General features: G+C 40.5%; 1 protein-coding gene and 1 long non-coding RNA gene across 6 annotated transcripts in view; one reads left to right on the forward strand and one right to left on the reverse strand.

Moving 5' to 3' along the window:
* Positions 1–22,995, forward strand: part of LOC134486093 (uncharacterized) — a 48,084-nt gene that overhangs the window by 12,635 nt on the left and 12,454 nt on the right. Inside the window, exons 6-8 of the mRNA XM_063284874.1 lie at positions 11,767–11,945; positions 16,683–16,815; positions 19,644–19,764. Of these exons, the coding sequence (XP_063140944.1) occupies positions 11,767–11,945; positions 16,683–16,815; positions 19,644–19,764 (433 nt within the window). The remainder of the gene's footprint in view (positions 1–11,766; positions 11,946–16,682; positions 16,816–19,643; positions 19,765–22,995) is intronic.
* On the reverse strand, positions 6,826–21,245 carry LOC134486094 (uncharacterized). Of its 5 annotated transcripts, none has more exons than XR_010064790.1 (4): positions 21,097–21,245; positions 20,374–20,499; positions 10,638–10,741; positions 6,826–10,196 (listed from the first exon to the last, which is right to left on the reverse strand). It is a non-coding gene; the product is annotated as an uncharacterized LOC134486094 (long non-coding RNA). The 5 variants fall into 5 exon arrangements; XR_010064789.1 differs by having other exon boundaries at positions 10,638–10,803; XR_010064788.1 differs by having other exon boundaries at positions 10,638–10,889.

Below are 22,995 nucleotides of genomic sequence, written 5' to 3' on the forward strand. Positions count from 1 at the left end.
TCTTGTGTCATGCCTCTGAGCCCTAGACCCTAGCTAACTTTGTCATTGCTTATGCCTTTCTGACCTTCTTCTAGCTCTTCCAAAAGTCAGAAATTTCCAGGGACTTTGGCTCCCAAGCTTTTGCGGTGGCTGCATCTTGCACTGCTGTCCTATAATTTTCTAAGAAAAAAACTTTGGAGGCATAGTTTCGATATCAAAGTGAGTAAAAAACAATGTTGATTATTGATATAGGGGATAGAGAGATGTTTCAATGGTCAAGGGTACTGCCTGTTCTTCCAGATCTGGGTCCAAATCCCAGCATCCACATGGTGGGGTTCACAACCATGCTGATCCAGGGGATACAGCGCCCTATTCTGGCCTTTGCAGACACCAGGCATTCACATGGTATACAGATGTGTACATGCAGATAGCACATCTATATTAAAAATTTTATTGATACATGATAAAAATAAATGTCTTGCTACATCCTTCTGAAGTGTGTAATTTATTTCACATATTTTATGAGACATTTACATCCTCAAACATCTCCTTAACATTCACAACCTCCATGAGAGATCAGACATTTTAAACTCTAATTGACAAGGCAATCGAGAAAGTGAGTAGTGATCAAAACTCAGGGATTGTGGCTTGCCTTGGATTTTTCCTTCAGACTTTCTTACATTCACTACTTTATCCCCGTTTCCTTTAGATTAGATATATTTGAAGGAGGCAATAATACTTGTTCATCTACTTTTAAAAATTCAGTAGCATAGTTTACTTGTAGATAAATAATTTACTTCAATTGGTTCTGGTGGCGCCCTTTATTTCTATGTGAAACCATAATCTTCTATCTCCAAAGCTAGCCTTCTTTACAACCTTACAGCTTTAGACTGAGCCTATGGCTGGCGTTATGTAATCTTGTTAGAAGAAAGAAAATTACCATTGGCTGTAGTGATTTGCATAGTAAATAACCACTAATTGTAGTGATTTGCATAATAGATTACCACTGGTTGTGGTAATTTGCATACTGGTAAGCAAGCTTCCCAGACAAGGGAATTATAAGTCTACTCCCAGAAATTAATGTTATCTTCAACCTGGTGGCTTTGAAGCATAAATCCTTTAAGAAGTTGGAAAACGGACAACAATGAGAACTGTGGAGTATTCTAGCTCATGTCTGGAATTTTTTGTATCTCAGGGTTTTCAATAAATAAAGTCAAAAGGGTGCATTTGATTCAGTAGTATTTATTTGTGAGGTTTCTGTGTTGTGTGAGTGACTCATTTTCTCTCTTAGTTAAAAGATCTTGAAGTAAGAGTCAAACGTCACCACAGTCTCCAAACTGAAGACTCACTAGAAATGTTGTTGGGGTGGGTTAGATTAGTTACATTTGATAACATTTTTTTCCCCGAGGACAGAAAAGGAGAAGAAATATTTCACCATGCTTTAGGTTCCAAAGGCAACTATTTTTTTTTCTTTTTCAAGTTTCAGAAATGTATTTTTCAGTATAATAAACTCTTAAAAAATCAACATGATTTCATTCATTCCGAGACGTATTTTCTGCTAAGGTGGAAAATGGTGTAGATGGCTTCTGAAAGACCTTCGGTGTAAGCAGCTTTGCGGTGAACTTCGTAGTTGAGAAGTCTGGGTCTGGGCCTTCTTTCTGCAGTTTGCTGTAGTCCACACTCACTGAGTAGAACTAATGTTGTTCATTGGGACCCAGTTTGTTCCAAGGCTCGGGGTTACTCTTCCTGTCCCAGCTAACATCTGAATTGAACAATGCTAAGCACATCACACACAGTGCTGCTCCAGAACCCCCTGCTCCAATGAGGAATTGAACCCGGATACTTCTTGGCTTGCCCGAGGGTCTGGTGGAGCGTGTTTGTGGCACAGGCCTAACTGAAGGGGCAGTTGTTCTTTTATTGTTGTTTTTGCCTGTAGTCCTAAAACATCGCAAGGCTTCAAGAAATAGTCAAATGGAAATATACAGAAGTATTACAGATGAGGTGTTTATAATAATTTATGGTTTTTCTTGCTAGAGGAGATTTACACTGTTCCTGGTATTTTGCTAATGCTCAGAAGGCCAGCCCTCACAGGTTTGCCTTGCTTTTGCTTGAAGCCATTTAGGGTGTATATGTTATTTGTTTCAGAGATTTACTTGTTGAAAAATACAATTGGTGATTTTAAAAAAAATTTTTCATTAGTACCAAAACCCCATCATGCTACACAATAATTATGGGGGAAAATATACATCTGATGTTTTGTTTTAATTATAAGAACTATATACACTGAAAATCTGTAAAGGATCATTAATAGACTATAAAATCTTTGGGGAATGGAATAAAATATAAGGCATTGCTTATTTCTCCAGTGGGGTGAGTTTATACTGGTTATTACTCTCCCATGGCAGCAACAGCTACCAGCTTCCGTTTTTAATCACCCCGACAGAATAGTTCCCTGCGGCTCCATTCCTGCAATGTATCAAAAATACACTTTTGCTAGTGGGAAGGAGGTTTGCTCACACGCTTGTATTTGCAAGAACAATCTTGGAATGCATTGTAAATGATTGAGAATATTGAGTTTAAAACCTCTTAGAAAGTACAGTAGTATATCTTCCAAGAAGAGGTGAGAGATTGAAACTTAGATTAATTAAGGACACTCACACGTGTGTTGACCAGCAGTAATGACTTCCATGACTTCCTTCTCAGCAGTATGGTGTCACTGATGATAACCCTTTTCAAAAGAACTGAGAGAGTTCTGGTCCTTCTTGAACTATATATATATATATATCCTAAGTACTAAATTAAAAATAATTAAGCTTAATTTTATAATTGAAAGTAAATAATTATAACATATTTATTCCAGAGAAAATTAAAGATCCAAGCAAAGGAATGATCTACAATATGAATAAATCTCAAAAGGGAATACTTCATAAAAAGTGAATCACGTGAATTCACTTGTATGAATTTGGAAAATAGTAATATTGAATGAGTGATAAAATTACCAATAAAAAGTATGAAAGATTAACTGAAAAATTAGGTTATTTCTGGATCATAATACTACCATGGTAGTTAATTTTTTTTTAATTCTTTGTGTGTGGGGAGGTCACGCATAGGTTTAAATGTGTGTGTGTGTGTGTGTGTGTGTGTGTGTGTGTGTGTGTGTTTATAGCTCAGGATGAAACTACTGGGCTATATGCATGCCAAATTATCTTAGGATTCTTGATTAAAATCAACAACAACAACAACAACAACAGCAAAATAGTGTCTTCTTAAATAATTTAAAATAGTGTATAATATAATGGTGTGCAAATAATGAAAAGTTCTTTTATTAGCTAGCTTTAGAAGTCAGGTACAGTTTGTTGTGGCTACTCACCAGAAGAGCTCTAGACTCTTCTGATAGCAAATATCTGAAATACACACACACACACACACACACACACACATATATATATATATAATATGATTAGATATAAATTATGGAGGTAGAGATAAATACATTTTTTAAGACAGGATTTCACTATATAGCTCTGGCTGTTTCTGGAATTCATTATGTAAACCAGACTCTCTTCAAACTCATAGAGATTTGCCTTCAACCTGCTACATGCTAGAACTAAAGGCATGTGACACTATACCCAGCAATATCTTGATATTTAATTTATAATTCATAGCTTTTGCTATTGGACAGGATTACTGTTAGGTTCAGGTGAGATCTTGAATCTAATAGGAACTTGTATGTACAAATGTAGAGTTAATAATTTTTGTTGTTTATTGATACATAAAACCCTAAAAATATTCATTTTAATGAGGGGTCACATGATGTTCAGATGCATGAGTACATGATCCAAAGTCTAACATGAGGTTAAACATATTCATAGTCTCAAACATTATCATTATGGAGCTATTGGTCATGCATGTGTAGAACATTGGAATAGGAGTTTATTTGAAGCTTTTCGATATGCTATGACCTCTCTGCCGTTGAATCTATAACTAACTTTTCATGATCCAATTGCAAGTGAAGTGTTGCCTGTTGTTTAGGAAGAAATGACTGTTCACCATGTGACTTTTGATTATAATGCTTCTGGCAAGGCAGGCACCTCAGACTTATAATTGATCAATGCATTAATGGATTATTTTCTGAAATCAATTTTGTGAAAACTACTTTACTAAAGAGTCAGTCTTTAAATTGGAAAACACATTAAACAAGGCAAACATCCCAATCTGTTAATTTGTTTCAGAAAGTGTTAGTATTTTCCTCAGAAGCTTAAATGTAACAGTATTATTATAAAATTGTTCAATTCATTGAAAATTACTCAACACTGAGTACTTTAATCTGCTTTTGAATTACAGCCTATTCTTATCTATTTCTTTTCAGTGATACATAAAATGGTACACATTTTGGGATAGTATGCAATTTTTGGATGCATGAGTACATTGTATAAAATCAAATCTAAGTAAACATATTTATCTTTTAAATAGTTTTCTTTATCATAACAAACACATCATATATAATATGCCTATATAAAAATTGAACAAAACACTTATTCAGTATAGTCAATAGAAACAGTATTTTAAACAGTTTTGAAAATGAAGTGGTAGGTAAATCTGAAAAGTTGGTTACTTACTAAGCTGATGCCTTTGATGACTGACTTTTCTAATTGATTAGCCTGCTTCTTTTTGCCAGGACCAGACAGGTTACAATATGCTTTACAGCAGGACAGAGTGCTATAAAGAAAGTCAGTGTGGGAAAACAGAAGTTTCAGACAAAGGGCTTTGGAATTTAACTTACAGAACCAATACAGGATAGACTTGACCCATATAACCAGAGCTTTTAGCTAGGATCAGCTTTCTTCATGAATTCTAAGAAATAGGCAGTCACACAAACTCAAGGTGAAGAGCCATGTCCTTCCTTTGATGGTGGTCACATATTTCTGACTCAGCATAATGGGACACAGTAGAGAAAGTTTAGGTTGTAAAACATTTGCATCCTGTACTCCAGAGAACTGATTGGTTGGTACAGTGTTCTTCATAGAGCTATACTACAAAATCTGCAGGCCTTGTAATACTTTGACTTGAGATGCCTTGCAAATAGCATCTTATAGATATGATCTTTTCATATCCATATGGAAGTTTTTCATGTATTTGCACCATATGAGTTGCTGTATGAGTCTTGTTCATATATCTGTACATAGCTTGATGAAAAAGTCTTTGGCAAGACCTCTGGCTATGGTTCTCTCAGATCAATGATCTCACTTTATAAAGAATGAAAAGGAATAAACTGGTGATTTAAAGTGAATGAAATGTGAGCACAAGATGCCACATACCTGTAATCCCAACATTTGAGGGGCAAGAGGGACATGAGTTGGACAATTTATGCAGACCTTGTCTCACAAAAGATGGAAAATTTGAGACAGTTAGAAACCTAGGCACAAACCCTAGTGGTGCAAAATAGGCAGTGAAATTGAAATGGTTCTCAGCTCCTGAGATCATTCATGAGCCCATGGGAGTGTTTATGTATGTATATATGTATGTATGTATGTATGTATGTATGTATGTATGTATGTCTATACATGGTTGTGATGACAGAAATGAACTTAAATATGGAGAGGCCAATGATGTCAGTTGGTAGTCCACAGGTATATGAGCTGAAGGCTATAGTTTTTAACAATTAAAATGCTTTTAGTAATAAAAACATTTCAAGTTTTATTAGGGCATTTTTCAAAGAAGTGCATTTCAAAAAAACCTGTATTTTTGTTGCTTTTCTTCTCCTCTCTTTCTCTGCCACTTCTTCCCGCTCATACCAACCTGCTTTCATGATCGGTACTTTTTTTTGTTATCATCCCCTGAAATTATAATGTCCCCAACATTAAAAGCTAGACTCTGACCAGGCAGTGTGGTGGTGCACACCTTTAACCCAGCATTCCTAGGCAGAGGTAGGAGCATCTCTGTGAGTTCCTGATCAGGCTGATAAACACAGCAAATCTAGGACAACCAGAGTGAACTACATGATGAGACCTGGTCTCAAGAAAAACAAAATCAAAGCAAACAAATCCGATTGTGTCTTCACTTTTTCAGATTCATCCATTTTCCTCCAAATTTTACAATTTTATAATCTTACTTTTATTTACAGCTGAATCAAAGCTCGTGTATATATAAACCAACATTATTTTCCTCTTCACTGGTTGATAGACATCTAGGCTCCCTTCATGCCAAAAATTACAGTAATAAGCATGCGTGAACATGTACCTCTGTGGTAGAAAAGAAGATGGTTCTATGATAGTCCTGCTTTTAAATTTTTAAGAAATCACCATATTGCTTAGACTAGTTTACCCTCCCAGCAGCAGTGACTGAAAGTTCCTGTTCCCCTAAATCTTTCCCAGTATTTGTTTTCTCTCCAGTGACCACTCTGATTAGAGTAAGATGGACTCTCAAAGTAGTTGAATTTACATTTCCCTGGTAGCTTAGAATGTTGAAGATTTTAGGCATTTGTAAACTTCTTAAATAATTAAAACAATTTTCTCACACAAAGTCCAGAATCTTCTAAGCTGGAATGTACCTGAATGTCTCCTTCTAGAGGACTAACTCTCATGGCGTCAGTAGGTACCATGAAGACGAGAAGCAGTCACTACTCCTATGCAGCTGTGACACCTATGAACCACAGCAATAACCAGCATGGCACTGTATCGCTATGGGTGTAATAGTGGCGTGCATATCTGGGCAGTAACCAACAACTTTCTTATTGGACTTAAGAACCAACCAACAAGAGGGAAATGGTGCCTGGTACTGGAAACCTAGGCAACTACTCAGAGCCAGTGAAGTCATGTAGGAGAACCTACAACAACCATTTTAGTAAACCAGCACAATCCATAACTACATTCTCAATATTGGTCCTTATACCCACAAATAAGTATAGTGCTCATCTCTCATCAAGAAAATTTCTTTTTGCAAAAAATAGTGACAGTTACAGAAAGCCACAACCAATCAGAATGCAGAGTTGCGAAGCCCAATCCCAGTGGACATATTTACAAAACAACTCCCATACGTAAGCCTCAGGAAACATTGTAGTTGAGGTGGGTAGATGTAAGGGTTAGAGGATTGGGGAGTTCTTTGTAAAACTGAGTTTCCTAGTGATTTCAGAAACTACATCTATAAAGTCTTACCAACATGTCTGCCTAAACATGACCTGAACAGAGATGACACCCGTGGACATGTGTAAAGACCACTAGGCCTCAACTCTACACAGAAAACTATGGTCAACTAGGAATGCTGAGAGTGGAGGAATAGTCCTCTCCATGGAATGGCACACCAACTGGTTATTGTCTCAGCTGGTTTTCAGTATACACTGGACTCCCCAAGAAGGAGACTCAAATACCAGTAAAGGAATGGACTTGCTAGTGAAAGCAAGAACAAACAGGCAAAGGGAAAAAACAAGTTTCCTACTAGGGGCCACCAGCAGAAGTGGACCTGATTAAAGGTGGATCTTCGCATCTCAAAGATCCAGAGTAGAAGACGGTCTTCCACTTCAAATGATTTAGCTAAAGAAAAAAAAAAAATCCCTCACAAGTGTGCCCAGCTGTTCAGTTTTAATTTCAGATGTAATCAAATTGATAAGCAAGAATAGTCATCAAATTATCCAATACCAAGTATTCAGCCATGAAAACATATTTACAAGTAGCATTGTTCAATCTAAGCAGGTTGTATTTATTAATAAATATAAATATACATATATACATGTAACAACAATTAATGATAAAAGACGCCACGAATTTCAAAAGATACAGAAATACGATCAAAATAATTAACTTGAAAATGTCCTATAGAGCCACACTGAAAAACACAGCATGTTACAGGTACAAAACCAGACCTGCAGTCCAAATGAAACATAATATCGGACCCAGACATAGACTCGCACACCTATAGCATCTAATTTTTGACAGTGGTGTCAAAGGCCCGCACTGGAAAAGGTAATGAACTGTGCTGACAAAGCTGCATATTGATCAGAAGGATTCAAGGAGGACCATACCGTTCACCCGGCACTAAAAACAATTCTAAGTGAAAGATTTAAACCACGAAGTGCTCAGACTGCTGGTGGGAAAAGTCAAAGACTTCTCAGGCGAAGGCAATGACGTTCTGAATAAGAGTCAACTAATGGAACTGCAATTATTAAAAAAAAAAAAATCTTCCAGAAAAGGAAACCCACTAGAGAGAAACGAGCCTACAGATTGGGAGAGAGTCTTTGCCAGCCCTACCTCACACAGCCAAACCTTTACTGAGAGTATGTAAAGAGCTAAAATGCTTACCAGCAAAGGGCAAAGCTGACTCAGCAGTGACCTCATGATGCCGACAGACAGCTCTCCAGGGGAGAAACAAAAATGACCAGTTGTTTAACCTTTTAAATACTTTATGAAACCACTATTCCGGAAAGCATATATAGTTATACCTTAAATATCACATTGCCATGCAATCAATTATGAGTGGAGAGTTTACATTCTTTATATATCGAATCATTAAAAGTGCTTTGTTTTCTAAGACTTCTTAAAACATTTATCTTTTATTGTTGAGATTTTACGATATGACATCCTGCTCCCATTCCCTTCCTCCCTCCAAACACTCGTGTGTCCTTTTTTCTTTTTTCCATGATTAGGCTACATTAGGAGGAATGCCACACAGAGAAATTTCCTTTTCCCTATGTCGTTAGACATAAAGTGACACTCGTCATTTTAATGCTGACCTGGAAGATCTCTGTCTTACTTTTCTCTATACCATAAGATCCATATACTTCCATACCGCATTCTTTGGAAAGAAGTTATCCCACGGAGCCTGCATGGAGAGATTTAGAAACCATGCTTGATAGAAAGGCATCTCCAAGAGCTGCTTGTGTATCTCTTGTAATCTTTGTAGTTAAGTGCTTTGTTTTGTTTTGGTTTTGTTTGCTTGTTTGTTTGCTTTGTTTTTGGTCTTTATTTTTCCTTTTAAGTTTTGCCTTTTACAGAGAATGGTGTTGTGGTTTGAAAATGGGCAAATGAATGGGAAAATTGGACATCACTTTGCCATTTTCTATGGGACTTCAGTTTAAAATATAGTTTCAATGAACTACTGACTTTGACCAAAAAAAAAAAAATGTAACATTGGTAATGGTCTTAGTTACTCTTCTATTGCTGTGAAGAGATCCCATGATCAAGGAAGCTGACAGAAGAAAGCATGAATTAGGGGCTCGCTTACAGTTTTAGATAATCAGAGTAGGAAGCATTGGCGATGTGGTCTTGGAGCAGTAGCTGAGAGCTTATGTCCTGTCAGAAGGCAGGAGTCAGAAAAAATACAAGACCAGGCCTGGAGTGGGATTTTGAAAACTCAAAGCCCATCCTCAGGGATACAACTCCTCCAACAAGGCTATCCTCCTAATTCTTCCTGAATAGTCTACCAAGTGACAATCAAACATTCAAATATTTGAGTCTATGGGGAACAGTCACTCTCATTCCAAACTCTGGTAAATACTGAAGAGGAAACATTTTTGTATTAACCAGAAAAATATAGACAGAGATTATTTCAAACACAAGATTCTTCTAACATTCAAAATTAAGTATAATTGTGCTTGGAATTCAGATTCTGGCTATAATGAAAATTGTGTTAAAGTTGAAACTATTATAAACACAAACTTAAAATATACAGTGTCTGACTGACAAATCCCTTTTGTCCAAAGATCCTTCTGACATCTTTGGCAATGTCTGAAAGGAACCTCTTCATTTCTACTGGTCAGAAAGCCTTTGAAGATTTCTAGATGATGCTCCAGTATGCAGAAGAGCTTAGATAAGTCTCACCCAATATTTGTGCAAAAGAGTCCAATATAAAGTGCTTTCCAGGACAATAGGTTTTGGAACTTTCTCTAGAGAAACTAGCAAAGATCAAAGCAATTAAGCAACGGCTAAATCTTGTCAGTGATGTATTTGGCAAACAGCTTTGCTCATGTATTTTTGATGATACACTGGTGTACAAGGCTTCATTGATTTAGGCTTTGCAGATGAACACAGCAGATCTGGGTTTGGGTGTCCTGTGGGTGGCTGTACCCTTCAAGCCAATCGTGAGAGGAACTGGCTGAAGATCAGAGAGTAAGATTAGGAGCCTCTTAAAAACAAACAAGCACACATCATCCCAGCACGTAGTAAGCATTAAAACAAGCAGACAACTCCAAACTGTCCTTTGCAGCAAGAGGTCCTCACTGAGTTCTGAAAAACAGGAGAGAGAGTAAAGGTTCAAGGCCGGACAATGGAAGTGGGAGGCATGCTGTTCTCTAGCACTCACCCAAAGTGGAGCTTTGCTACAAGCAGGCAGCATTGCAAATGTGACAATAATAAATTCCAGCCAGAGTTTATTCATTTCCTGTCACTTTTCAAATTGCTTTTGCTACTGATTTTCAGAGACATGCACACTGGTAAGTTTCCATAACGAACCTGGTGGAATGAAATTGGTACCTGGAGGGGCTTCATCCTCTCAAAATCCTAGCACTGAAGTTTCTCAGAATGTGACAGGACTTGCAAACAGACTCTTTTAGAGCTAATTAATTTGAAGGATGATGCTTGGTAGGGCTCTACATAGAGGCAGACTGCTGTCCTCTTAAGTAAAGTAGATCAGGCAAAGGAAGAGTTGCCAGAGGCACAAACACATACCCCAAATGACTAATCAGAGACACAAGAATGGCAGCCACGTGATCTTAAAGAGAAGTCTCCTCTGAAACCACCCTTGCTGGCATCTCCATCTTGGATTTGCAGTCCTTGAGGAAAATACAGTATTCTCGGTTAAACATGCTGGTCTCTGTCACTCTGTTGGATCTGTCTGAGCAATGGGAGATAGAGAGCCTTCAGGGGACTTAGAAAACACCAGGTCAGGGACCAAAGGTGGGTTGAACTCCTTGTAAGCACCTAAGGAAAAAAATGTGTATTAGGTGAGGATTTTAATAAGCCTAACTAGATATCCAGGGACATCTTAAAAGAAGATAATTCAGTGTGCAGCACACACATGTCGAGCCCTGTATATGGAGAGTGCCCTGTATATATCAGTGTCAGTACTACCACATTCACAGAAAATACCAGAGCCAGTAAGTGTAGATAGCAAAGGGCACAAAAATCAGCACACAAAAGCAACTTAATACTATACTTTCTAGTTGCAATTTCTAACATGCCACCTGCCTATAATGCTAAAGTCTGAGGTTTGATATTCCAGGAAACATCTGCAAAATGAGTGTCATGTTTTCTCATCTGGGCTGACTCTAAGCTGCTTAGAATTCTGCGAACATTCTCAAGTTCAAAGCTTAAACCAGATCAAATTTTTCATTGTGATAAATGACCTCAATCGTCACATAATCCTGGAAGATTTCAAATACTTTATCAACCCTTTTTGAATAGCTCCTCTCCCCTACTACTAGGACCTTAATCATCTATAAACTAAAGCTAAGCTGGGAACAAACATCTTAGAAATGAGACTGTGCGTAGAAAGCCCAAAGTGGAAGCCATCTGTAGTTAACCCGTGAAGCAACATTGTGAAAAAGTATGCTGTCAGCCGCTGAGGAAGCTGGGTGGGAAACTCACGGACCTGTTTGACTCTAACTTCTTTTGAAAAGAAGCTATGCCTTTCAAAGGCTTATAAATGATGACAAGCTTCTAACTTGTTTGGGTTCAGCTGAGGGAAAGAATGATGAAGTCAGAGACAGGATGGCAAAGTTCTTTCAGAGTGATGTGGTGATTGACATCTATCAAAGGGAATTAGCATTATCTGTCTTTCGACAACCCTACAATGCAGAGTAAGCACAGAGCATAATCAGGAAGTCCCCTTGAGGTCAGATACCTGGCATCAGGAAGACTTATACTATGAGAGAAAGCATTCAGGATACTTGACCTGCTTGGGCAATACTTACCGGATTCTTCCAGAACGTCTAAAATCCGACTTAACTGAGTACTGTGCACTTGTCAAAGCTGTGGGTAAGCACTTTATGTGTTTTCCCTATTTGTCATTGAATGCGGAAATAAGTGCAGAAAATTACATCATTGGACCAAAGGTGCAACTTGGAAAGATCCAGATAGAGGAACTGCACCCTGGATTCTGCTAGAGCTTTGTCTCCAATCCTTACCGTCCCAGCTTTCTCTTCCTAATAGGCTGAACTCTTTCTTACTTGTTCCTTCCCAACACTTCCACACATTCTCACTTAAGTATACATTAAATTATACATTCTAAGTTGTGTATATGACTTAGCTCCTAAACAGAAGCGGCAACAAACATAGATACAAGTATTTTCACTTCGTTCTAGTTGTCCTCCTATTGCGGCCATTTGCTTGGGGGATAAATAGATAAGAAGAAGCTTTCATTAGCTGATAACTGCAGGGTGTCCTGGACAGTGGTAGGCAACTTTGTGTGATCTAAATGGTGTAGTTCCCAGCCAGGATGAGGCTAGCACAAAGGCAGAACAAACACTCCGCAGCGAAGTGTTGATTTGCAAGGGGTAGGGTCATCAAGGAAGAAGTGAAGGCTTAGACAGGAAGAGGTGAAACCAGTAAAGGGTGAGGTGTAAATCATCTGCCATAATGCATGATTGTAGATCAGACCTGCACTAAAATACTTGAACTTGACCTCAGATTTCTCTCTACAAAACACAATGGAGTTGGAGCACTTGGGCCTTGTACAAGCTCTCAGGAAACCTGGCTGACCACAGGGAATTAGTTCCTAGTAGCTGCATGTGGACACAGTGTCTGAATTTCTGGATTGGGGGTGCCCTTTGACACCGAGGAGAACTAGAAGTTCCAAAAGTTGAGGGCAGGGCAAAGGCAGCTTCCTTTACCAAAGAAAAGTTTTGTTCATATGCTAAATTCAGGAAGTCCTGTTTGACTGCCAGACTGTAACTATAAAAATGCCAAATGAAGTTTTGAGGGGAAAAGAAAAGAACCCTTCACTGGCAAGGAAAATGAGTGACATATATTTAAATTCGAGAGGAAATCAAGCTTTGTCAAGAGATTAGTTTCCATGGTTGTGTCGCAGAGCCTTCTTGGTCCAAATTATGGCTTCTTGCTATGAGATGGAGAGGCATTGCAAGTTGGGAAAGAGGGATGACTTAGTATTTTTCATAAGACTGTAACTTCCCCTAGAGGGGTGTGTGTGTGTGTGTGTGTGTGTGTGTGTGTGTGTGTGTGTGTGTGTGTGTGTGTGTCTATGTGTGGTCCGTGCATGTTTGGAGTCTGTGTGTGCATGTGTGTGTATTTCTGTGTGTGTGTGTGTGTGTGTGTGTGTGTGTGTGTGTGTGTGTGTTGGAATTGTATGTAGCCTGTTACAAGACCATAGTGGTTAAGTGTTCAGTGGTGTGGGACAGATCAGAGACCACGGTCGTGGAAAGATGACTGCGCACATCTAGAACAATGAACCTATAACTCTGATGGGAGTAGATAGGCACACATGGCTCAGAAGAATGGTGAGAGAGAGGCAGCAGGAGAAAAACGAGTCATGAAGACAGATGCACAGCCATGAAGACAGGAAACCAACTGCTTCACTCGTCTTCTTGTCTAGTGCCTTCTACCTGCTCAGCGCAGGCATGCTGGCCTTTCCTTCATTCTGAATCAACTCTGTGAGCCATGTTCCATCTCAGGGCCTTTGCCCCTGCCCCATTGCCTGGATCGCTCTACCTCACACTCTTGGAGCTCCTTTCCTGGCCTCCTGCAAAACTCTGTTCAGATGGCAGCTTCTCCAAGGCCCCAGCACCTGTTCCTCATGTGTGCAATAATGTGCAACTTTCAAACCTCTATCCCTCCGGACGTGTTGAGTCCTCCATGAGGACAAGAATGATTGCCTGGTGTTTTCCTGACACTTAGTACATTGCCTGACATATGGCAGGCCCTTGGGAAATGAATGTACTTTTTGGCAAATATCTGTCTTTGGTTGTGAATTTTAACAGATGCTTCTTCACGGGAGGAGACCCCAGTCTAGAAAAGAGTTGGTGCTTAGCATACAGGCTGCACATCTTAGCTCTTGGAGCAGACAGTCCTGGGTTAATCATATGCGATCTAGCAAAACAATGAGTCTCCTAGGATTGGTTTCTTCTGTTGAAGTTTGGTCTGTGCTATGCATCATAATGCTAAATTCTGTACCTGAAGGGTAGGTTTAAGCCTACTCACAGTTACAAACTTTTGTTATACAAACCTAGTTCCTTAATTTAAAACTGTTGGCAACAGCCAATTACTGGAGGGATTAGAGGTAGGTGGGTTTTGAGTTACCTGGCTGGGTTGGAGAAGACAGAGTTGTTGAGAGAGACCAAGAGCAGAAGGAAGAAGAACAGGAGGAAGAGGAGGGAAAGGGGAGAGGAAGATGAGAGAGATGAATGATAAGTATATAGCTAAGAAAAACAGCCAGTATCTGAGGTACACTGCTGGGAAGGTAGCCAGGCCAGTAGTTAGAAGAATAGATTAGGGGTGACCCCCAGTAATTGTCAAAGACAAATAAAATAACCATAGTCTGTGTCTCATTTATTTGTAAGCTAGTCAGGGACAAGCTTAAATTGATTGTGTTACATCTTGTGTAAAATAAATGTAATCGTCCTTGTTTCATAGGTTACTGATTTCTTTTAACATAAACATCTACTTATTTATTTATACGTATGCACACAAACACATCCCCGAACCTCTGGAGGTCAGAGGACATCTTATGGGGATCAGTTTTCTCCTTCTATCACAAGGCTTTCTGAGATTAAACTCAAGTGATCAGGCTCTGTGACAAGCCACCTCACCCAATGAGCCAACACATTAGCACCTTGTAAGTTACTGAGTACAGCGTGGTAACTAAGGTACTATTGGTAGTGGTGTACAAAGGACTCAAAATTAGAGGCTGCTGTTAATACCAGTATAGGATCTAGATCTGCTTAAAATGATCCATTTGCTCTATTATGCCTATTCTTGTCACGTATTCTCTTTCATGAGTGTTTGAAGGTTGATGTCAATGGGAATCTTTATTTTCCAAAGTGAGATCATGCTATGACCGGGATGTTTTCTTCTAGAACCTAGTCAAAGGCCACTGAAGCAATATGGATTCTGAAGCAGTGAAGACAAAGAATTCCTTGGCAGGGACTGTTCCCTTTAAACTTCTTAAGCATTTGAAAACCTTAACTATTGTGTCAACTAATGTATGCCTTGTCATCTCCCCTCTGATTTTAGGGGAGAGAGAAACCCTTTCTTTCCTTTACTCTCTGTTTTAGGAACTAATGTCTGACTCAAGCCATTGGAAAGATTGACAGCAACTGTTACTTGCCTGCTAAAGGAACATGCATGCTGAGGTCGGTGATAACTGAATCAAGGGCATGGCTAGAGTCGGGGCCTGTTACATTTGTCTGAGTTATGGTTACTATTGCTGAGAAACTCAATGGCCAACGCAACTTCAGAAAGATAGGCTTATTGTGCTTAGACTTCCACATCACTGTTCATCATTGAAGGAAGTCAGGACAGGAACTCAAACAGGTAGAAATTTGTTGGCAAGAGGTAATGCACAAACCATGGAGAAGTGCTGCTTACTGGCTTTGCTCCCTATGGCTTGCTCAGCCTTGTGTTTTTATAGAACCCAGGGATGGCTGGTCCATGCGCTGGCACTTCTTATATCAATCACTAATTAAGAAAATGCCTTCAGGCTTTTGTACAGCCCCATGTTATGTAGACATTTTCTCAATTGAGGCTTCTTTCTCTCTGATGACTTTAACTTGTATCAGGTTGACTTAAAGTTAGCCAGCAAATCCACCATCTAAGCAGAGGATGATGAACAAAACTGAGCAGAGAAAAGAAGAACCCTCTTTAAAGGCTGGTGATTTTAGGATGTTGGCTGAGAAATATTTGGTAGAGGTATGTAGGTCTGCATTCTACCCCACCACTGTGTAGAGGAAGTGCCACTGGGAAATTGAAACTCAGCGAAGTAGAGGCCTAGGGCCTGAGGAATGGGAACTTCAGCTTAGCTCATTGATGGCAAAAGTCCTTAACTTAGGGATGGTTGTCTGGGAGTGCAGAGAGGCCCTCTGCAGGAGACAGGCAGTGACTCAGTAGTGGAAGGCTTTCTCCATGCTCCCAATGGTGATTCTCCATGAAAGAGACAGTCCGTGTTTATCCACACCATCAATTGACTGTTCATTGTGGAAAATGGCTGAAGACCAACTCCTCAGTGTAGACCAGAGACTAAATACCTTTTACAGGGAAAATGTCTGGGAAGGGAAGCTCATTGGCTCAGGGCCTCTAGCTATCTCATTAGCATGGAGAGAGGTCATGGTCCTTGTGTGGAAATTGTGGCACGGATTCCAAGCCAGGAATCTGGTACAGAGAAGGGAGCTTCCTACTGTCTCAGGTGAGTGCCTGGGTGCTGGTGACTCTGAACCTGTTCAGCCACACTACGTTTCCTGGCACAGTTCACTGACCCACAGAGACAGACTGTTCAGTGCGTCTATCAGAACCCTTCCCTGTCCTGTCTCCTGTGATAAGTATTATGCCGGCACAGGAGGGAGGGAGGGAGGGAGGGAGGGAGGGAGGGAGGGAGAGAGAGAGAGAGAGAGAGAGAGAGAGAGAGAGAGAGAGAGAGAGATCGAGAGAGAGAGTTGGGAATACTGTCAGTAAGGTAAGTGCCTGTCACTTTCTCAAAGGGAATTTTATCCCTTGGGAAGGCAGAAAATAGGAAGTTCTTAAGATGTTACTCTTAATTCCTCACAGATGAGAACAATGACCTGTGCCAGTGTGGCATATTTGGGGCTGATATTCCTGCTCTCTTTCAGACTTTTACCTTACACCAGCAGGGACTGAGTCTCTCTCTACCTCACAGAACAAACAAAGGTGCTGTGTTGCTGTAAGCCTGCATTCACAGGGGCAGCTTCCTCCAACTGCTTGTGTGGAAGTCATTCCAGAGGACTGCCAAGTCTTTGAGCTGGGGAGAAGTTGTTTTGGTTTCCAGACCTCGCTTGGCTACTTTAAACAAATACCTGGTTTGTTACCCATAATGTTTTTAGGCAAATTGGCGACAAAGTCAGGAGGAATTCCAAAACTATGTGTGATGATACTACCTAACAGGATCTAAATTGCTCAGGCCACCTGGGCCATTGTGTGTATTGATGTGGCCCTTGGATGGAGAGAGCCCTGGCAGCTACCATTCTAATTTGAAATGCGTGCCAATAAATCTCTTGATCTTGAGAAAACATTTCCCAATATTCAGGAACGTTCCCATCGTTCCTCGTAGCTTTCCCTAAAGGCCATACCAGGTTTTCCTAGACCCCTCAATGCCCACATAACCTTCATGCTTGAGGTAATGGCAGGTCACAAGTAAGAGGAAGCCAATGCCTTCCTAGGATTTACATACGGATGGTTCCAAGGGCTTTTCTCCCACTTTGGAAATGAAGAAAGGATCCTGGAAATTGTGTATCAAGAGGAGACTTGTATGCAGCTGTGGCACTGGTGCAATGTCATTGTCACCAAGATGTTCTGAGTGGTGAACTACTGCTGCAATAGAGAAGCCAGCTTTATGTGAAGCCAGAGAAAGTTTGGGGGCTAGGGCAATCACCCTTGCCAAGTTCACCAGCTGCTGCTGCTGCTGCTGCTTGAGGCTGGCTCTCCTTAAAGACATATATTACTGATAAGCCTGGGGGCTTATCAGTTTGCCTTTTCCCACACCACACTCATCTAAAATGACCTCTAGAAGATGCCCCACCAAGAAGGCAGGGATTCTCAGACTCTGTGTAATCTAATCCTCTTTGTAAAGTTGCCACACACAGTGGCCCATTAAATAACTTGTCTATAAATTATCCAAATTACTTGCACACAGTTCCTTTTTTTAAAAAAATAAATTAAGTCTTGTAACCTGCATATCTAAAATGCCTACCTTGGATGCCCCTGCTTCAGTTAGAACAAGCACAGGTAGGTACTGTTTAATCTGATAATCCCAGATCAATTTGTTTTGGATCATTGTTTCTCTAATGGAACATGCAATAACTAATTTAGATGCAGGGCATGAAACTACTGTGAAAACGCCTTGACATTGTAGTGTGGAGTTTGTCTTCAATAGGTATGAACCAATGGATGTGACTTTGATCCAGTAAAACTTTATTAACAAACCAATCCATAGATTTGGGGTTGAAACTGGACTGTAGTTTGTCAAACCTTGTTTGTCTCTAATTAATTATGTAATAACTTTATAAAAGAGGTCACTGTGGCTTTTGTTTTTGTTTTTGTGTTTGTCCTGTGCTTGGTTCACACAGGCTATCATAAAATGCCTGTCCTGGGGAATCATAATTCAGATGATAAAGGCACTCAGTAAGACCTGTATCATATCTGCCAGGGAAAACATCTGAGTAGGTGAGCACACTGCTGCTCATTTTTATTTAATTCTTCTCAAATGACTGAGCAAGACTTTTCTAGTAAAAAGGGAGGTGGTTAAGTGGCAGTCCTCCAAACTTCCTTCTGGAGGTTAAGAGTGTGAGGTGTTCAAAAGGTAACACAGAGGAAGGACTAGAAAATACCAGACCTGGGGTTATATTAAGCCAAACCCCGTTGCAAAATCAACAGTGCCCAGGACGCTCAAACAGATACTAAGAAACATACACAAACAACCTACAAGAAAGGAGACCACAAAAACGCGGATGCAGAATCTCTGGCAGGTTTGGGTTGCTGTGTTTAAGGAAGTAATTATCCACAGACACAGGATGGGGTCATTATTCTTCATGTCAAGTAGGGGGCAATGTTTCTGTTTATCAATACTTCATATGAAAGTGATTCTTTAAAATATTGTTTCCAAGACTTTTGTTGAACTGGAAAAAAAAAATCAAAGGAATGGGTGTAAAAATCGCTTACAGAACCTCTTCGTTAGTGTAACTATCGGATTTCAGTCCCAGAGCAATCTAAAATGTCCTAGTCTACCTATATTACAGCGGTTGGCTGAGATTCTTATCCAGGAGACCTGCTGATCCGTGACTGCATGCAAACAGGCTGCAATGTAGCTAGGCTGGATCTGAGGGTGGTCATCTAGACTTGCAGAAGGTTCATTGTTACAGTCCTGACTAGGCTTCTGTCCCAGCAAGACTGACATACACACTTCCAAAGTGGGTATGATTAGTGATCATCTCGGCCACATTTATTTCTACTCTGCCATAAATTACGTGTCACCTTCAGAAAACAGTTAAAGCCTGGGTCCCAGGACATTTGCCTTTTCAAATAGCAGGACTATTGGGGCAAAGTGTGAGCTGGGAAAGGCAGTAAGGAGAGTCCTGCCCAGCTGACAGCCTGTGAGCCTCCAGTATGGAGGTGAGGGTAAGGTGCTGTTGAAGGACTTGAAGACTAATTTTTAGTTGCAGTTCTATTGGTTCAAACTCAAAGTGGACATTGGCATCCTCTTCTGTAGGTTGATGTCAAGGAGATACATGATTGGACAGTAGAGCATGGGGCGGGGACAAAGTTTTTGTAAGGCACACACGCACATGCGCCAAGCATAATAGCTACAACCTAGGGGACCTCTCAGAGAGCATGGCTAAAAGGGAGACAGCCGGAAGAGGGCGGCTTGTGGACTGCATTGCAGAGTAGCAGCCAGAGAGCAGATCTAGCTCTTGGGAACTGATAGCAAATGTTCCTTTTTAATTTCTACTGCAACACTCTTCAATTACAAACTCATGGAACTTTTTGCACAAAGAGGCCAATTTTTACCACAAAGCATCCAGGAGGTCCAGAATTGAGAAGAAGAACCCTCTTTCATTTTACCTTCATCAAGGTGGAAAGTGAAGGAAAACTGGTGCAGTTGGACACCGAGAGTCTCGTAAGGTTTTGGCAGCCCAAAGAGATGGGATGCATGCCGTTGTTTTTAGAAGTGTTGACAGATTAGTAGTGTTCACTCAAATAAACTGCAGGCAGCTATGGGAGGAGAACTAATCCTTGTTCCCCATCTTAGATTCATGGACTAGGTCCCTATAGAGAGAGACAGATTAACAAAAGCACAGCTAGTCATTTAATCTAAGTTTTACATGAAACAAGATCCTCCAGAAATGAAGACCCAAGGACACAGGGAACCTCTTCATGGTTTTTACACCTAGGTGTCATGTGTAGTAGACACTCTTACAGGATGAGACACTTACAGGATGAGACGGCAGAACAAGGGTGGTCTCGTGGTAATGAGTGGTGGGGTGGCCTTGTCAAGTCTTCTTGGATAAAGTTCTCTGAGTCCTTTGAGAGATATGAATGTTCCTTTACCCCCCAGATGGTGGGAACCTCCTCCCATGTAAGCTTATAACCTTTTTCAAAGAAGAGCTTGAGAAGCTCAGAGAAAGAACCTCCTGATTGACAGCCTGCTGCAGAGCTGCCCGGTAATGGGAGGTTGAGAGTTAATCTTTCTGCCTCTGTTCTCTTATGGGCTTGGGGCCGCACTTACCAGTAGATATGGTAGGTATACTGTATCTCACAGACAGCAAACACCTACACTTTAGATCGTCCCTGTGACCTTATGATCTTATGAAATCAGCCTTGAAGACAGAACCCCAAGTACTGGGGTTCAGATCTGGAACAAGTAGCTGAGGTGCCTATATAACATATCAAAGCAGACCTGGCCTCCGAATTCTCCCAGGAACCCTCAATCCCTACCTGTTACAAGCAAAGCATGGCTTACATACCCTGCTGTCCCCACTAACTTTCCAAGAACATAGGCTCTTCCCTATGTATTCCAGACATTTTGCTTCCTGTGTGCCTTGAATTTTTCTCTGTCCTTGCCCACCCTCCTCCCTCCCCCATCTGCATGGCAACTTCACTGACCTCCTCCTGTGAGATTAGGAACCCACCCAGAGCAGCCACCAATAAACCTGCATTTATACTCTCCTATTACCAAGGTTCTGCTAAAATCTTAATAATGGTAGCCAGAGCATGTGGACATCATCTCAAGGGAGATGTGATGAAGGGATTCCCATTTCCCTTCAGGTACTGAAGTCTGGGAATGTTTCGGTTATACTTGGCAGTGTTAATACATAAACTTTCCCCAAGGAATTTAGAAGTACTTGATGCTTTAATTTTTTTCAAAACCTATTTTTAATAATGATTCTTAAATGCTTTAACCTCCCTTTTAGCCCACCACCCACCAGAGGTAGTAGAAAAGAAAGGATACAGTGGAAGTGAACCTGTTTAGAAATGGTTCTTTGGAGCAACTCCCATCAGCATTGTCTGGAAATTTCATTGTTCAGTTCACAGGTCAGCAGCGGCAACTCAGTCCACTCACAAACACTGCACAGATACACTGGCAGTCCAGGTCAGTAGTGTCTGGATAACAGCAGCAGTGACACAACCTAGCAGGGACAGCCAGGCCTCAGCCAAATCAACATGAGTCAGCGGGAGGAACCAAGGCCAACAGGAATGCCAGGAGAAATTTTTGTCAGTGCCTCTCTCAAGGAAGAGATCAGTGAAGACATGGAACCAAGAAGTATTTAGCTATCCAAGCAAGGCAAGCCCCAAGATCCAAGATCCTCTCACAAACCCTTGAGTCCTATTTTTACACCCTCCAAACATCACAGGTCCTCCATGGGTCTTGCCTCAGCATTTGAGTTTGACTTAGGAAAACTCCAGGTGCGTCTAAATCAGGTGACATCACTTTGCTTATCAGTCGGGGTCTGAGGAAGCAGCAAAAAGCTGTAGCATACCACCAGAAGCTTTTTGGTGTCTTTCTCTCTATGGAGTCCCTACAAATGAAGCTCAACTACACAAACAAAGTATGTGGTTATTGAAGAATCCTTCATCACATCTCCTTTCACTTTCTTGCTTTTAGCAAAATGTCCTTTCACTTGTGTCTGCTTCAGGAAAACACTCGCTTATGTGTTTGACTCAGGAAAACACTATCCAACACAACTGACTTTCCAAGGAAGCCTTGTTTCCACTTCAGTCCTTTGAAATAAGAACTTATTTTTTTGGCCAGGTAGTAGTGATAAATACCTTCAGGGTCAGCACTTAGTTGACAGAGGCAGGTAGATCTTAGTGAGTTTGAGGCCAGCCTGGTCTACTGAGTGAATTGCAGCCAGGGCTACACAGAAAACCTGGACTCAAAAACAGCAAAAAGGAACAAAAACAAATGAACAAACAAACAAACAAAAAACCTTAATTTTTCCTCAGATGACCACTCACATTGTGACTGAACAAGCACCTCCAGAAGGTTTTAATAAGCCATCCCCCTCTCACCCTGCTTTCATTGTTTATATTGTAAGATGCTCTAGAAGATAAGACACGTCTCCACACATGACTTCTGTGATAAAAGTCACACGGTCTGCATACAGCACTGATAGCACACGTAATTAACTACAGTATAGAAGATATAGTTCTAACCAATACCCCAATGTTAAATTTTTCAGCTTTCAATTGAGAATATATGCCACAGCTAGCTTATGCAGATAAATATTATATATATATATGTATATATATAGTATATATATACTATATATATATATTGCTTTTAGGAATTGAGAGTATAATGAAATTAACTTTGCTTATGCTTTTTTTGCGTGTGTTCTTTTGTTTTCTTTTTTTGAGATGGGGACTTACATAGCCCAAGCTAGACTCAGACTCTTGAAGATGACCTTAAATTCCTGATCCTTCTGCCTCCACCATCCAAGTTCTGGGCACCACTACATCCGCTTAAAAGAAGGAATCTATCAAATGTCTGTGGAAATTTGTCTTTTCAAAGTGAACAATCACCCAGGCAATGAACTTCCTTTCCCGTTCTGTGCATGCCCAGGTAGTCTCCCTACTCACTCAGTGCCCCACCTTATCACCACGACTCTCTTCAAACCCTGACAGCCGCTTCTGGGCGCTGAAAGATCAAGGCCTCATTGGCCTTTCTCCTAGATGGAAAATTTTCCCAGCTAAAGGCTCTTTCCACATTAACATCTACAGCTCAAATTACACCACCACCCCTGCCTTCAGTGTGGTTGGCTGGGATTTATCATCTTGAAAGATTCAGCCCTGATCTATCTTTCTTGCAGCTAGGCTTAACTTTTGCCTTTGAAGCTCAGGTTTCAAA

Source organism: Rattus norvegicus, chromosome 3 (assembly GCF_036323735.1).
Source record: "Rattus norvegicus strain BN/NHsdMcwi chromosome 3, GRCr8, whole genome shotgun sequence".
NCBI lineage: Eukaryota > Metazoa > Chordata > Mammalia > Rodentia > Muridae > Rattus > Rattus norvegicus.